The 16,523-nt window shown below is 44.7% G+C and overlaps 1 protein-coding gene across 7 annotated transcripts in view; it reads left to right on the top strand.

Moving 5' to 3' along the window:
• Window positions 1–16,523, top strand: part of DYSF (dysferlin) — a 423,810-nt gene that overhangs the window by 374,819 nt on the left and 32,468 nt on the right. For all 7 annotated transcript variants that reach the window (XM_075346129.1, XM_075346154.1, XM_075346146.1 and 4 more), the window contains 4 exons: window positions 1,792–1,920; window positions 10,450–10,605; window positions 13,680–13,771; window positions 15,040–15,210. In XM_075346129.1, the coding sequence (XP_075202244.1) occupies window positions 1,792–1,920; window positions 10,450–10,605; window positions 13,680–13,771; window positions 15,040–15,210 (548 nt within the window). The remainder of the gene's footprint in view (window positions 1–1,791; window positions 1,921–10,449; window positions 10,606–13,679; window positions 13,772–15,039; window positions 15,211–16,523) is intronic.

The following is a 16,523-nucleotide window of genomic DNA, read 5'->3' on the forward strand; positions in this document are numbered from 1 at the left end:
GCGCGGCTTTGAAGACTCATCCACCTGGGGCTGCGGCAGCCTCCATTATCTTATGCTATCTGTGGTGGTTGTGACCCTCACAACCACATTAGGTGAATGTATATTGTTATACATTGCCCTTCTGTTTATCTGGGAAGACCCTATCAGCGCTTCTGTTTTCTAGTTTTATGTGACTTATCTGAAATTTGGCTGTTTTACTAAGTCTGGAGATACTTTGACCGCAACACAAGATGTGCGGCCAAAGATCACTCTGGATTGCCGCTACACCGCAGCACCATATAAGTGAATGGGATCACGTGGTCCCCACATAGCTTTCTCATGAGCCAGATCAGACACCCCCATACTTTGCACTGACGAGGGGCAAGCACCCCGAAACACCGTGTCTGCAAATTGGGATTCTGATCTGGCTTATATATCCTGAGTCATATTGCAAAGGATTGTTGAAAATCCACTTGTGACTTTTAGGATCGCTACTTCCAATAGGTGGCGCTGTGCTAGAGTTTGTCTCCTTTACTGGAGAGACAATTTGAATATTTCCCAGAGGGGCATTGCAGCTATAAGTCCCCTTACCTGGCAGCCAGACTGGCTTGCAAAGTCTCCTTAAGGAGAATAGTGTTCCCCCGTGGTCCCCACATAGCTTTCTCATGAGCCAGATCAGACACCCCCATACTTTGCACTGACGAGGGGCAAGCACCCCGAAACACCGTGTCTGCAAATTGGGATTCTGATCTGGCTTATATATCCTGAGTCATATTGCAAAGGATTGTTGAAAATCCACTTGTGACTTTTAGGATCGCTACTTCCAATGGGTGGCGCTGTGCTAGAGTTTGTCTCCTTTACTGGAGAGACAATTGGGATCACATCGCGATTCTAAGAATACTGCGACCACAACAAGCAAGAGGGAAAAAGTCTAACTCAGTTGTGTCAAAGCCAAAGTCTCCGTATAGCCTCAGCCTTACAGCAAAACCAGAGGTGAAAGATAGTCATGCGAAAGCAAGTCGCTAAAGGTTTTTGGTCACGTTTTCTTGGAGAGCTTCTGTCTTGCGACACGTTGCTATACAGCCCCATCCTAAACTGCACTTTGATTGACTATTTCTTTTTTTTCATTATAAACCCTTCGGCCGCTCATATGTTCAGTCTTCTGGTTCTTTTTTTACACCTCAGGTTTCGAAAAGTTCTTGGTGGATAAAAAAAAGTCACTTCTATAAAGCAGATCCCAATGGAAGCCACAATCCAATGAAACAGGAAAAAACTCCTCTAAAACCCCTTCAGGAAATGTAATTTTTTTTTAATGCCTCAAAAAAACACTTCATTCAGAGGTTTAAGGGGGCTTTACACACAACGACGTCGCTAACGAGGCCGGATGTGCGTCACGAATTCCGTGACCCCAACGACATCTCGTTAGCGATGTCGTTGCGTGTAACAGGGCCTTTAGAGAAAAGCAAAGCAAAAAAAAATAAGACTAGAGCCCCATAAGGAGAGGTAACAAAGAGCTGTATGTGAACATCGAGGGCTCAGGGGATCAGATTGGGCATAAAAATGTCAAGATATGAAGAAAACAGTAGGGAAAACTCTGATAATCTGCTGCTGATCATGATGGATCCGCCCATAGCTGCCTCTCTCTTTGTATCTTCTTTGCACCGTATAGTACTATACATTCCATGAGCTGACATTAACCGTCCCCCGAAACATGGGAAATGGATCCAATGCCGAGTGATGACTTTCCCTTTCTGTCTTTACTGGTCTGCGTGTTGTGTGTTATTGGGTGTATTGGTTTCATGTATTTGGCAGGTGCTGGACAGCGAGTTGGAGAACGTAGAGGACTATGAGGGACTGTCGGACTTCTGTCGAACATTCAAGCTGTATAGAGGCCGATCCCAAGATGAGGCTGAAGATCCATCAGTGGTTGGAGAATTTAAGGTGAGCCGCCGAGGAGGATGACAGTCCATCCTGCGCCCTCTTCTTCATGTGGTTTCCGAGATCCACAAGGACTGCTCTGATGACCTTTAACTAATTTGTATGTGGTATAAGAGTTTAAATCCCAGTTATGGTTAGAACCAGGAAGACCTTTAGCCATATTTACCTATTTTGTGTATGAGATTAATCGGGTGCAGTCTTAGCCCTGCCCCTGAGTAACCTAGTCACATCTCATTTCTTTTAGCAAACCAGCCCTGAGTCAATAATATGTCGGAGAGTGGTCCCTTCTATTTCTGGTGTCAGGAGATCACAGCTCAGGGCTTCATACACACTTGCTTAGGTTAATACTGCTGACTGTGCAGATTCTCCTTTATCCAGCATTGCTAGGGTTAAGTAGATCCTCTGGTCTCCTGAACTCTGAATGAAATCTAGAGCCAGCTGTTCTGTATTGCTAATTAGCTCTGCTATGAAAACTTCTCTCCAAGCCTAGGTAATCCCTGGTGATAGTTTCTGCTATACTTACCAGTAGAGGGAACATGTGAGCTGTGGACCAGGAAGCCATTCAGAGAACATTTGCTGGGTGATGGCTGTGTTGTTTTCCCTCCCTTAGTCCTTTTTTGGTTTTGCCCCTCTGGTCTGTTCCTCATTATTACCTCTTTTTGTTTGTAGTGCTTTATACTCGTATGATTGCTGTTTATCTTACCCATCTGTCTTATCCTTTCTGTGTCTTTAAACTAGAGCGGTATGGAGATAAGGTATGCACACCAGTGACTATGCAAGGGAAATACATGTAATAGCAGAAACTGCTGTGTGAATACTGACATGAAAAATCCAATAGCTATATGTAAGAGTGAAATGTGAAAAATGGAACCTGCATTACTGCCATGAACATAGGAATAAACAGAAATTTAGCTACTGAATTGATGAATGCAATAGAGCCCCAACACTACGCCAAAGTATTTCTCTACGTTGGGGTCCCTAGCTTGTGTGTGTCCTCTCATGCAGTTAAAAAACTTACCGTGTATGGGACGCTGAGACCCAGGCTATTTATGCGTATCATGTAGATTGGCAATAGGTGTGAGTGGGGAGGGTTCACAAACGAAAAACTACTAACAAATAGGAATAACGTTTGGAACACCATTCTAAGTATGAACTGGGTGCAAAAACCTAAAAAAACATCACTATGGGGAGATAAGGTATGCACACCAGTGACTATGTAAGGGGAATACATGAAATAGAAGAAACTGCTGTGTGAATACTGACTTGAAAAATCCAATAACTATATGTAAGAATGAAATGCAGGTTCCATTTTTCACATTTTCATTCTTACAAATAGCTATTGAATTTTTCATGTCAGTATTCACACAGCAGTTTCTGCTATTCCATGTATTCCCCTTCCATAGTCACTGGTGTGCATACCTTATCTCCCCATAGTGATGGTTTTTTAGGTTTTTGCACCCAGTTCAGACTTAGAATGGTGTTCCAAACGTTATCCTTATTGTTAGTTGTTTTTCGTTTGTGAACCCTCCCCAACCACACCTATTGCCAATCCATATCATACGCATAAATAGCCTGGGTCTCAGCTTCCCATACACGGTAAGTTTTTTAACTGCATGAGAGGACACACACAAGCTAGGGACGTTATTCCTTATTTATTTTTTAAACTAGAGTGGGACTAGCGTTCCTGCTGCCCTGCGCACTATACAGGGCTGAGTCCAGGGAAAAGCAGGGATAGGCACGTGATCGGCAACAGGGTGAAATAACACATATAGGGACATTAGTGACTGCAGGGATCAGTCTCAGGTGAGTTTAGAAGGTGACCCTGCTCCCCTTTCCCTAGCACAAGGGCCTCTGTTCTATCATGTAACCTGTGTTGCGGCACTTGCCGGAGGTTCCCGTGTACCGGGCAGAACCCCGGCAGTCACTGTGTGACATAACAGCTATGTCATGACCAAGCAATTTCCCTAAATCATAGTGATCCTATATATAAACAGTTCTTGCAGTTGGGGTATGTTCACATGTCACAGAAATGTTGAAGATTTTGCTTTTTTGTTTATGCATACGAAAAAAAACCCGCAGTCAGATCTATAAGGAGGAGATTTGAAGAAATCTCATCAAAGTACTTTAAAAAATTTTCCCCATGTAAGTTGACTTGGATTTAAGACTCTGCATTGTATTAATTTCTCTTGTAGATTTCACCATCACTTCTTTCAACCATGAAATGAGCAGCGAACGCCAACCAAAATCTGGTGCAAAATCTGTATTTTCCATTTCTGGCTTTTGCTGCTTTTTTTTGTGTTCACATTCCATCATTCCGGATGCAGCACATTTGCTGTGGATTTGCAATGCAGATTCCATCCTGTGTAATCAAGTGGACTGGATTATCAAAACCCCATTACTGATGACTAGGGATGGGCGAACACAAACTGTAAAGTTCGGTTTGTCACTTGAACAAAGCTTGTTGAAAGGTTGCAGAGCAGCCAATCAGCAAGCTTTTAGGCTGTGGGCACTTCCGGAGCCATAGTAGCCATTGCAGGTATTGGCATGGCTGTGATTGACCGGGGATATCACAAGAAAAAAAAAAGAAGCTTATAGTTAAAGCAGGACATACTTACTAGTCTCTGTGGTGTGACTGTGGATAATGCTTCCGGGTTCGCTCATTACATCTTATACATATTCACTGCTCCCCCCACTTACCCTCTGTGATAGCGTCTGTGATTGACTGCAGTCAGACCGCCAGCGCCTCTAATTGGTGGCCCTCAAAGAGGCTGTCTGCCCGAGTATGATGTAAAAATACATATTTTAAAAAAAATGATGTACGGTCCCTCGTATATGTGGTGCCCCTGAGTGTCAGGTGCCACAGGGTACTACATCTAACCCCAGGATTCATGGAAGACCAGTGCTGGTAAACACCACAACACACACACACTAATCCACGCCCTTTTCCCCACACTGGGTGACAGGCTAGAGACGGAACTGATGGATGGTCACCTATTGGTCGGAACTCATCCAATCCACTAGTCAGAAACCTGGGAGGAGGAGGGGCTAGTGAGGGAATTGATGGGAGACGGACATCTTGTGGGACAGAAACGAAAAACAGAGAAGTTAGTAAGATGGGAAACCGGTTAGACGTGAAGTCAGCAAGACGTTAAGTCAGACGTCAGTACACAGACAATGTAAAGTGACTGACTGAGTAAAAGGAGTACGGTTGCCAGGGAGAGTATGGCATGAGTACTCACTGAACCGAGCACCGGCGGGTGCAGAGCCCTAGATAGGAGGGCGCTACAAGCTCACCTGTTAACAATCTGCCCGGTGAGGGGACCATCAAGGACCTCATCGACTTTAGTGTCCTGGGCACAACAGCAAAGAGGGAACCTGGGAACGGGGACAGAAGTCCAACACAAGAAAGGTTCAAGCTGCATGGCATACGGACCAAGACAGTGATAACAGGAGGGGACCCTACAAACAAGCCCTACAGGCCACCGGGACCCACCAACAACAGATGGGTGCATGGAAGTAAAGCTCACCAGGTCACTACACCGGCACTGGGACAAAGGGAATAACGGATTGGTAGAAACCAGCATCAGCCGGGCTGCAGCAACTCCAAACCAGTGAGGAAAGCACAAGTTAAACCACAGCCCCTGTGTTGTCTGAATTCTTCCCATACGTTTGCATCACACGATACTACAACCATCATCATCCTCCCCTGGGGCCCAGCTCTACTTGCAGAGAGCCATAATATCCAAGCTGCCCAATACCATCAGCCCCAGCAGAGAGAGGCTTTGCAGCGTTTGCTTCACACATATAGCCGCATACCGCAAGTGGCGTCACGAAAAACACTTAATTTTTATTTTTCATTTTTCCCTTTTGTACAAAATTCCCATTTACAAGCAACCCCCAAGGTCACGGAACCGGCAACGGCCACCCGTGATACATCCCAGTGAATACAAGGCCCAGGACAAGGCCCAGGACCAAGTACCCCAAATCCCTGGGTCGAGTTTTATATATATATATATATATATATAGCCCTGTGCATGAGTTTTGTTTGTGAAACATGAAATGCTGCAGCCCTGGCTTCCCCTCCTTCTCCAGTCACAAACAATGACAACAGAAGTCTGATGGAGCTTCTGGCCCGCTAGCTTGTGTATATTTTTATACACACCCTCTCCCTCACTCTCCAGCCATTGGAATGAAGACAGCTGCACTTTTATCTCCGTCAGCCCCTCCCTTCTGACTACGACTTAGGTCTTAGGGTACCGTCACACTTTAGCGACGCTCCAGCGATCCCACCAGCGAGCTGACCTGGTCAGGATCACAGGTGCGTCGCTACATGGTCGCTGGTGAGCTGTCAATCAGGCAGATCTCACCAGCGACCAGTGACCAGCCACCAGCCAGCAGCGACGCATGGAAGCTATGCTGTGCTTGGTAACTAAGGTAAAAATTGGGTAACCATGCGCTTGGTTACCCGATATTTACCTTAGCGCTGGCTCCCTGCACTCCTAGCCAGAGTACACATCGGGTTAATAAAGCAAACTGCTTTGCTTATTTACCCGATGTATTCTCCGGCTACGTGTGCAGGGAGCAGGGAGCCAGCACTGGCAGCCTGAGAGCGGCGGACGCTAGTAACCAAGGTAAATATCGGGTAACCAAGCAAAGAGCTTTGCTTGGTTACCCGATATTTACCTTGGTTACAGCTGGCTCCCTGCTCCCTGCACATTCAGATCGTTGCTCTCTCGCTGTCACACACAGCGATATGTGCGTCACAGCGGGAGAGCAACGTCCAAAAAATGAAGCAGCACTGTGTGTAACGAGCGGCGACCTCACAGCAGGGGCCAGATCGCTGCTCAGTGTCACACACAGCGAGATCACTAATGAGGTCACTGCTGCGTCACCAAAACCGTGACTCAGCAGCGATCTCGCTATGTGAGAAGTACCCCTTACTGCTGCTGATGAAGAGAGGGGTTCAGAGTGCGCCTCCTGCCCCAGAGCTGCTCCATCCTCTCTCCACTTCAATGGGGCTTCAGCAGAGTCCCTCTGACTAATGCCAGAACTGACAGATGGCCAGTCCGGCCCTGGACATTACTAAGGCTGAATTTCACCTCAGAATGTTACACATCTTTTGGGGGCAACTGAAATACTTGAAATTTGCGGGAAATGAACATTTCTGGGAACAGTTTGGAGAAGCTGGTGAAGTTGAAGATATTCACTCATCTTTACCATCTTACATAACCGTTCAGGCGATTCTTACATAACAGCCATTATGTCAGTGACTCACTCATGGAAATATCACTGGAGCCCCCGTGTTTTGTGACTCTTCATTTCGCAGCCTCAGTTTTTGTAACTGGAGCAAAACCAGTACATGTAATATCAACCAGCATTTAATAGAGGCTTATCTGAGGATTACGAGATGAGCATCAACGTGAGGATAAATCTGTAACACTCATTATCTAGAAGGAAAAATGTGACACGGCCAAAGGAAAATAAGACGACAATGAAAGAGGAGAAGACGGGGGTCCCAGCGCGCCCCGGAGCCTTGACTGGAAGACGTGAGCGGCACACATGGGCAGGACCACCGCCATAAACCAGTCATCGCCCATTCCCACTGGACTCGGTCCAATGCTCTCTCCCTTTGGTTAAAGTCCAGATGTATAATTCATAGATTGATATTATTAACAGATAATACCGATAATATTCATGCACCCACATTGGAGACGATCAGGGGCGTCACTGGAGCCTGTGTACGTATTCTTCATGTACACACATAGCAATAACACAATGTCTGACCAATATTTGCATTTTCCCCCTTCTACAGCCTGCTGCTATGATGTCTCCCAGACACAGCACCCACAGGCATGATGGATTGTTGTCCTCCTGTCTCTATATAGCACATATTCAGAAATAGCAGCAGCATGGAGGACATTACACAGCAGTGATGAGCAGTATAGCTGTGAATTCAGCAGCATGGAGGACATTTTAAAGCAATACTCAGCAGTGTAGCTGTGAATCCAGCTCTGGGAGGAGCTAAACTCTTCCATTCCATTGCTTTTAAGTAAGACATTATACAGTATCACTTACCAGTGTAGCCATGAACAAGCACTGGTGGGAGACAAACATTCACTATAAAGCAGTAGCAGCATGGAGGACATTATACAGCAGTACTCAGCAGTGTAGATGTGAATCCAGCAGTAGCATGAGCTAAACTCAAGCATTTTGTTACTGTTAAGTAAGACATTAGTAGGAGATTATACAGCAGTAATCAGTAGTGTAGACATAAATACAGCACTTGGGTGAAATAATCACCTTATAGAAAGTGGTAGCCGCATGCAGGAAATTATATAGCAGTAATAAGCAGAGTAGCTGTGAATCCAGCTCTTCCAACTCTTCCATTCCTTTGCCTTTCCGTAAGACATTATACAGAATTACTTACCAGTGTAGCCATGAATCCAGCACTGGTGGGAGACAAACTTTCACTATAAAGCGGTAGCAGCATGGAGGACAATTCACAGCAGTACTCAGCAGTGTTGACATAAATAGAGCACTTGGGGAAAAAAAAATCACTTAATTGAAAGCAGTGGCAGCATGGGGTACATTATGCAAGAATTCTGAGCAGTGTTGCTGTGGATTTAACGCTGGGTGATAATCACTTGCTTCAACGCAGCAGCATTGAAGATTTGCACCAATAATGTGCAGTGTATCTGTGAATCCAGCACTGGAATCAGATAATCACATACTAGAAAGCAGCAGAATGGAGGACAGTAATAAGGAAGGCTGAGCAGTGTAGCTGTGAATCCAGCACTGGAATTAAATAAACATGTACTAGAAAGCAGCAGCATGGAGGACATTAATAAGGAAGGCTGAGCAGTGTAGCTGTGAATCAAGCACTGGGATGAGATAAACATGTACTGGAAAGTAGCAGCATGGAGGACATTACACAGCAGTGCTGAGCAGTGTAGCTGTGAATCCAGCACTAGGGTTGATAAACACTTAATAGAAGAAGCACCATGAAGAATAGTATACAGCAGCACTGTATAGAGACTCACATTCATCAACCCCTTTAGGTACTCACTTAAAGGGAACCAAACATCAGGATTTTCGTGTATAAGCTGCAGCCAGTGCAGTACTGGCACTATCATGCACAGTGTGTACATACCATAAGGGGGCAGCTCGGGTGTTTAGGCAGTGAAATACAACTTTCTAAAGTTTGAAATTTCGTGCACTTTTTGATTGACGTGTGCACCTCTGCAGATAATGTCCGGGCGGGTTATGCAGGAGTTCCCCGCCCCCCCATCAGCCTGTTCCTCCCTCTCTCCTGATGTCCGGGCGGGTTATGCACGTGTTCCCCGCCCCCCCGCGCCGCCTGTTCCTCCCTCCCTCCCTCTGGCTGTATGTAAATATCTAATCTTCAGAAACATGGCGCCGGAGTGGGCCTCTGCGCATAGCGCTTATCTCCGGCGCCATGTTTCTGAAGCCCCCGCATTACACAACTTGGTGTCTGAGAGGGCGGTGCCACAGCGATGTCACACCGGCTGGTGTGTTGGCCCGGTGTCCTGGGGCGGCACGATACAGGAGCAGCAGGTAATCGCGTCCTCCGGTCAGCTGTTCTGTCCTGTTCTAATCGCTCGTGCTCCCGCGGTCACAACGGGCTGTGAAGAAACGAGGGCGCATGCGCCGCCCTCTCAGACACCAAGTTGTGTAATGCGGGGGCTTCAGAAACATGGCGCCGGAGATAAGCGCTATGCGCAGAGGTCCACTCCGGCACCATGTTTCTGAAGATTAGATATTTACATACAGCCAGAGGGAGGGAGGGAGGAACAGGCGGCGCGGGGGGGCGGGGAACACGTGCATAACCCGCCCGGACATCAGGAGAGAGGGAGGAACAGGCTGGTGGGGGGGCGGGGAACTCCTGCATAACCCGCCCGGACATCAGGAGAGAGGGAGGAACAGGCTGGTGGGGGGGCGGGGAACTCCTGCATAACCCGCCCGGACATTATCTGCAGAGGTGCACACGTCAATCAAAAAGTGCACGAAATTTCAAACTTCATAAAGTTGTATTTCACTGCCTAAACACCCGAGCTGCCCCCTGATGGTATGTACACACTGTGCATGATAGCGCCAGTATTGCACTGGCTGCAGCTTATACACGAAAATCCTGATGTTTGGTTCCCTTTAATTTCACAGTCCTTCAGTTATTAACAACTGTGAAATAATGACTAGACTTTATATTTTACACCGTAAACCTCGTCAGGCTTGGTGACCTTTTGAATAAAAATTTGGCTCAACAGATGTCTACTCTGGTTTTCGCGCTACAGTGTCATTGTGTGTAATGTATGATGGGCAGCCAACCTATGAACCCTTGCTATAGGTGATCACAGGATGGAACTTTCGATGTGTAATTTTGGAACTACTGAAAGTTTTTCTCCAAGGTCAACGTGAATGTCCATCCATAGTTGATCAGGTGTTACCTACATGTGATCTTCAGACTGGCCACAGATGTTAATTAACCACTTTTTTCCTACTTTACTGGGATTTTAGGGTTCCTTTAAAATCTACTCTATACCTGAGGATCCATCAGTTCCAACACCGCCTCGACAATTCGTTCAACTCCCAGCCAAAGGGTTACAAGAGTGCCTGGTGAGGGTCTACATCGTCCGTGCATTTGGCCTGCAACCCAAGGATGCAAATGGCAAGGTGAGCAACACGAACGGTGGAATCTCTTACACAAATAATAAAAAACATAAAATATAAAAAAATCCTAAAAAAAAATATATTTGTAAAAAAGCTGTCTAAAATAACATCAGAAGCAATATACATAGGGAATTTTGATCCAAACCTGTTGATTTATTTTTTATAAACTGCCTTCAACTCGATCTCGAGCCATGGAGGATGAACGCTCTGTAGGAAGATCGATTTTGTGCAGCCTAGATAGGTCCACCAGGGTCTTTTCCACCGAGATAGGTCCATCAGTGTCTTATCCACCTAGATAGGTTTACCAGGGTCTTCTCCACCTAAATAGGTCCTCCAGTATCTTTTCTGCCTAGATAGGTCCACCAAGGTCTTCTCTACCCAAATAAGTCCACCAGGGTCTTCTCCACCTAGATAAGTCCACTAGGATCTTCTCCGCCTAGATAGGTCCACCAGGGTCTTCTCCGCCTAGATAGGTCCACCAGGGTCTTCTCCACCCAGATGGCCAGTAGTAGGCTATGTGCGCACACTGCATGTTTGTGGTGACCACAAAGATGCAGCATTTTTGGCCCCAAAAAGCGCACCCGCGGCAAAAAACGCATGCAAAAAAAGAATGTGTTTTACCACGTTTTTGCCCAATGCATTTTTTAAGTCAAACCTATTGATAGATAGAATAGATAATAAGAAAGAATATATAGAAATAACAGAATAGCTTGATAGAGGGATAGCTAGCTTGGCCAGCTGTTTTTTTTTTTTAATTTTTGGGGGGTAAAAAAATGACGTGGGCCCCCCCCATTTTTCATATCCAGCACAGGAACACCAGCAGCTGCAGGCTGCAACCCTCAGTTGTCTGCTGTACCTTGGCTGGTTATGAAAAATAGAGGGGATCCCATGTTTTTTTTTTTATTATTTGATTTATTTATTTTTTTTTAAAATGATGTAGGGTCCCCCCCATTTTTCTAAAACCAGCCAAGGTACAGCAAACACCTGGGGGTTGATATTATTAGGGTGGGAAGGGCCATGATTATATGGCTCTTTCCAGTTTAACAATAACAGCCCGCAGCCACACCAGAAGCGATTCTGGCACTGGACACGGCTCTTCCCGTTGCCCTGGTGCAGTGGCAATTGGGGTAATAAGGAGTTAATGACAGCACACAGCTACCACTAAGCCCTGGATTAGTAATGGCAGGCGTCTATGATACCCCCCCATCACTAATCTATAAGTGAAAGTAAATAAACACAAACACCCAAAAAATCCTTTATTTGAAATAAAAGACAAAAAGCCCCCTCTTTCACCACTTTATTAACCCCAAAAAACACCCCTGCAGGTCCGACGTAATCCACACAAGGTCCAATGATGCCTACAGCACTGCTACATCTGGAGCTCACAGCGAGCGCCATATAACATGGCAACTGAAGTGAGCCGCGCCATCAGCAGTGATGTCACTCAGGTGAGTTGCGGTCACAGGTTTCCAGCTGTGGTCGCGACTAACCTGAGAGACGTCATCGCTGATCGCGCAGCTCAGTCGCTGCCTGAAACGCACAGAGGGAAATCATGTTTTATGGCCCTCTCTGTGAGCTTCAGATGTAGCAGAGCTGGAAACATTATGGGACCTCGTGTGGATTACATCAGGGTGAAAGAGGGGGCTTTTAGTCTTTTATTTAAAATAAAGAATTTTTTAGTTGTTTGTATTTATTTACTTTCACTTACAGATTAGTGATGGGGGGGTCTCATAGATTTTATAAGCTTTAAATTAGTAAAAGTATTATTTCATTTTTTCAAGGAAACTTACAAAACTTATTTTTTTAGGGCTTTATTCAGGTTTATAGTGACTTTTAGGGAGCCTATATATTGGAAAACCCCAAAAAGTTATACCATTTAAAAGACTGTATCCCTCAACATATAATAATAATAATAATAATAATAATAATAATCTTTATTTCTATAGCGCCAACATATTCCGTAGCGCTTTACAATTCAGGAGGATCATATACAAACAAGTAACAGTTATAGAAATACAATATTTAGAGGGGAAAAAAAAATACAACCCTGCTCGTGAGAGCTTACAATCTACAATGAGATGGGGGGAGAGGCAAGGTTCAAGTTCTTATTTACAATGACAATCCAACCATCTCACGGAAATGGGGCTGGATAATGGTTTCCTGGACCAGTGGGCCCGAGCCTTGAGATGCCTTTGGGTGCCATGGAGTTTGATGTGGAGTTATGTTGTGAGAGGTTGTAGAGGGACTATGTGAATCGAATCTGATTAGGGAGTGTGATAGGCCGCCCTAAAAAGATGCGTCTTTAGGGTGCGTCTGAAGCTGAGTAAGTTGTGATTTGTCCTAACTTCTTGGGGTAGAGCGTTCCAGAGGGTTGGTGCAGCTCGGAAGAAGTCTTGGATCCGGGAGTGGGAGGTTCGAATTAGTGTGGATGTTAGTCGAAAGTCGCTTGCAGAGCGTAGAGAACGGGTGGACTGATAGACAGAGAGGAGGTTGGAGATGTAGGGGGGTGCTGCACTGTGGAGAGCTTTGTGGGTGAGAACAAGCAGTTTGCATATGCAAAACTGCTGTCAGGTAGCTCGTTAACTCTGTAGCAGCTTTTGGGAAATTAATGCAATGGGGAATTGCCGGATAATAAAATGTTATTTTTACTACCTACATGTTGCTAACTTCTGAACATACCCCTATATTTGGAATACTCAGCCATCAGGACACCACAATCATAATTTCAGTGCTTTTTCAGGATAAAAATGAGTCCTCTGTTAGCCATCTAGATGCTTTAGTCACTTTTGATAGCAGCAACTAAATGGTTAACGGCCAAGGTTGGTGCAGAGTATCAGCTATAGTGTACAGACGACAGTTTCAGTATTTTCACCCACGCAGAATATTTACTTATAGCTCAGGTCAGTTTTAAGTCAAATTGGTGGTAATTAGTTCTAGTATATTAGAATTATTCTCTTTTTTCCCCAAATTTTTGGAGGCCGAGGGAAGCCAAATTTCGATAAAGGTTTCTGTTAATAAAGCAGCCGTGATATGAGTATTAATATTTACTTTTTGATTGTTTTCTGCTTCCTTTTCAGTGTGACCCCTACGTAAAGATCTCCATTGGCAAAAAGTCCCTCAACGATCAGGAGAATTACATCCCGTGCACCTTAGAACCTGTTTTTGGAAAGTAAGTTGTTAATATTTCCGTTTCTGTATAATTTAGGTTTAGCATGGGACTGTGGATGACAATGGTGATGTGTGCACATATAAAGCAAGACTACATATCAAGATGGAACCAACAGGATTTAGTGTGGTTTGAAGAGCTAAAACCAAGCCCCAATAAATAAGCAATTTCAATGTATACAATATCTTTTAGACTTTAGTTTTATTACCAGCTTAATATTGTTTTTTAGTATTTTAGGCCTTTTTATCAATTTTGTAAACACCTGTCACACATTGTGTTTGGCGCTAAACTCGTCAAGTGTTATGGTGGCATCAGACATTGTTCAGACTATGCTGTCTCTGGAGCACAGGCAGGCTTGGGCGTTGACCAGCTGTGTGCTCATTACTGATCGGGCTAGTTTGCTGGTTAACTTTTGGATCAAATGTAGCTGGAGACCTATCACAGTTACTCCCTGCCTTTTTTTAGATGGTAGAATGTGTCTTCCTATGCCGACTATAGCTTTTGCTAATCCTGTTCTTCTGCTGTTGCGTTTCTGTTGCTGGTGATTTTCTGTGTGCCACTTGGTGTGCTGTGGAAATTCTCTCGTTGTCTGGTTATTTCAGTCTTCCTCTTTAATTCCTCCTGATCACAGAGTGTGTTATATCTCTGTGTGTGCTAGCTGTGTGAGAGAGTTTTGATTTCCTCTGTTTGTCCATATCTGAAGGTTCAACCACTCTTGTCCCAGTCCTTCCATAGGGTGGGTGAGAGGGGATATTAGATCAGGGCTGACGAGGAGCAGGGCAAGGAAGGTGGTCCAGACATCTTCACCATTAGAGGTATCTCTGGGAGTAGGTACAGCTAGGGCTCCCTAGTTTGAGGGCCAGTCTAGGAGCCTTGGTCCCCTGCTTTCCCCTCACACCCTGTTACAACACCTCTCTGACAAACTGTGAACTAAGCAGCTCTCTCTTTACCCTTCACAGCAGAAACTCCCATGATCTTTCATACCAAGCCTATTTGTCATACATGTATGCTGTGACCCTACTAAATATTATTAGTTACTTCAAAGTAAATTTTCCAGCCAAGAACTTGGAGAATTTTCATATCTGCAAATATTCTGTGTCTGTACAATGTCCAAACCTTTTCCTGCCTTGGGTTGGGACATCTGTACTTTCGAAATTTGTTGGAACCTGTCATGATATCTCAATAGTCACTGGTTTCAGGCCTCTTTGCCGTCATTGTGCATGGAGTATGTCGAAATTAAAAGTTTGGATTTTGTCTTCCACGTTCCTCAGGATGTTTGAGTTGACCTGCACTTTGCCGTTGGAGAAAGACCTGAAGATCACGCTGTACGACTATGACATGCTGTCTAAGGATGAGAAGATTGGAGAGACGGTCATAGACCTGGAGAATCGGTTCCTTTCCAAATTTGGGGCTCGATGCGGCCTACCACAAACATATTGCATGTATGTATCGTTGATCAGGAAATTCACAATGGCATCTTGTCATCTTGAGACGTTACATCTTAAGATTTGGCGCATTGAGATAAATTAAAATGCCAAATGGTTTGACTACAGAAATTCCAAAACCTCATGAATTACTCACTCGGCCATCACTTGCCCATCTGTGCAGCTCCATTCTGGCCAAGGTGTCCTTTTTGGTCCAGTCACCAGTGCAGTCTTCACTGGGACACCATTGGCATCTTTGGAGTCTTTGGTGGCCCACATTTTCCACACTTTTTGGGCTGACTAGGCTCTGACAGTATGCGTAGGCCAAATATGATAGGTTCAAATCTGGCAAAATATCATCCAACCAACCAAGATTTTGGTGGATTCATGCAAACATAAAAAAACAGGCCAAAAAATCAGGCTCAGACCAATCTGATTTTATGGTGAAATTTTAGGTGATTTTGACTCGCTTGGAGGCGATTTGATCATCTCTGACTTCTCCAGTTGACACTTCTACAGTTTTCGGCGCGGTTCACACACATACAGTGCTCTACGCCAGGGTTTCCATCGGAATTTTTGAAAATCTGTATTCTAGCAGGATTACCTGCGGAGCCCAGATGGAGCCACTCACGTGAATGAGGATGCCAGAGTCACTTTGGACACTTTCTGGCCACTGTCCATTATCTGTCTACTACAGTACTGTCCGCTTTCCCTTCTGGTATTATTCATTTGTTCCAGACATAAGCAGAAAGCAAAAAGGCAAATGGCCAAAGTGTCTCATTCGGCTTCATTCTCGTGAGTGGCTCCACCTGGGCTTTGTCGGAGTTCCGTCTGAATAGTTTTTCAGAGATTCCGATGGAAACCCCAACCATAGTACTCACCGGACAGCACTATATTAGTGTGAACCTAGCCTTATACAGTACAATTGAAAAAGTATTCATACCCTGTGAACTTTTCACACATTGTTTTCGCGTTACACCCACAAAGTTAAATGTATTTTATTGGAATTTTATGTGATACCAATACTAGGTACAAATATTTGAGAAGTGAAAAAAAAGATACCTGGTTTTCCAAATATTTTACAACTATAAATCTGAAAATTGCGTTGTGCGTTTGTATTCAGTCCCCTATAGGATTATCCCCTAAATAAAATCCTGAGTGACCAATTGCCCCCAGAAGTCACATAATTAGCACATTGAGTTCACCTATGTGAAATGTCTTCTCATTTTAACTACAGATGTTCTGTGAAGGTCTCAGAGGTTTGTTTGAGAATATCAGGGACCAAAAGCATCATGTAAACCAAGGAACACACCAGACAGGTCAGGGATAAA

Source organism: Anomaloglossus baeobatrachus, chromosome 1 (genome assembly GCF_048569485.1).
Source record: "Anomaloglossus baeobatrachus isolate aAnoBae1 chromosome 1, aAnoBae1.hap1, whole genome shotgun sequence".
Classification (NCBI taxonomy): Eukaryota; Metazoa; Chordata; class Amphibia; order Anura; family Aromobatidae; genus Anomaloglossus; species Anomaloglossus baeobatrachus.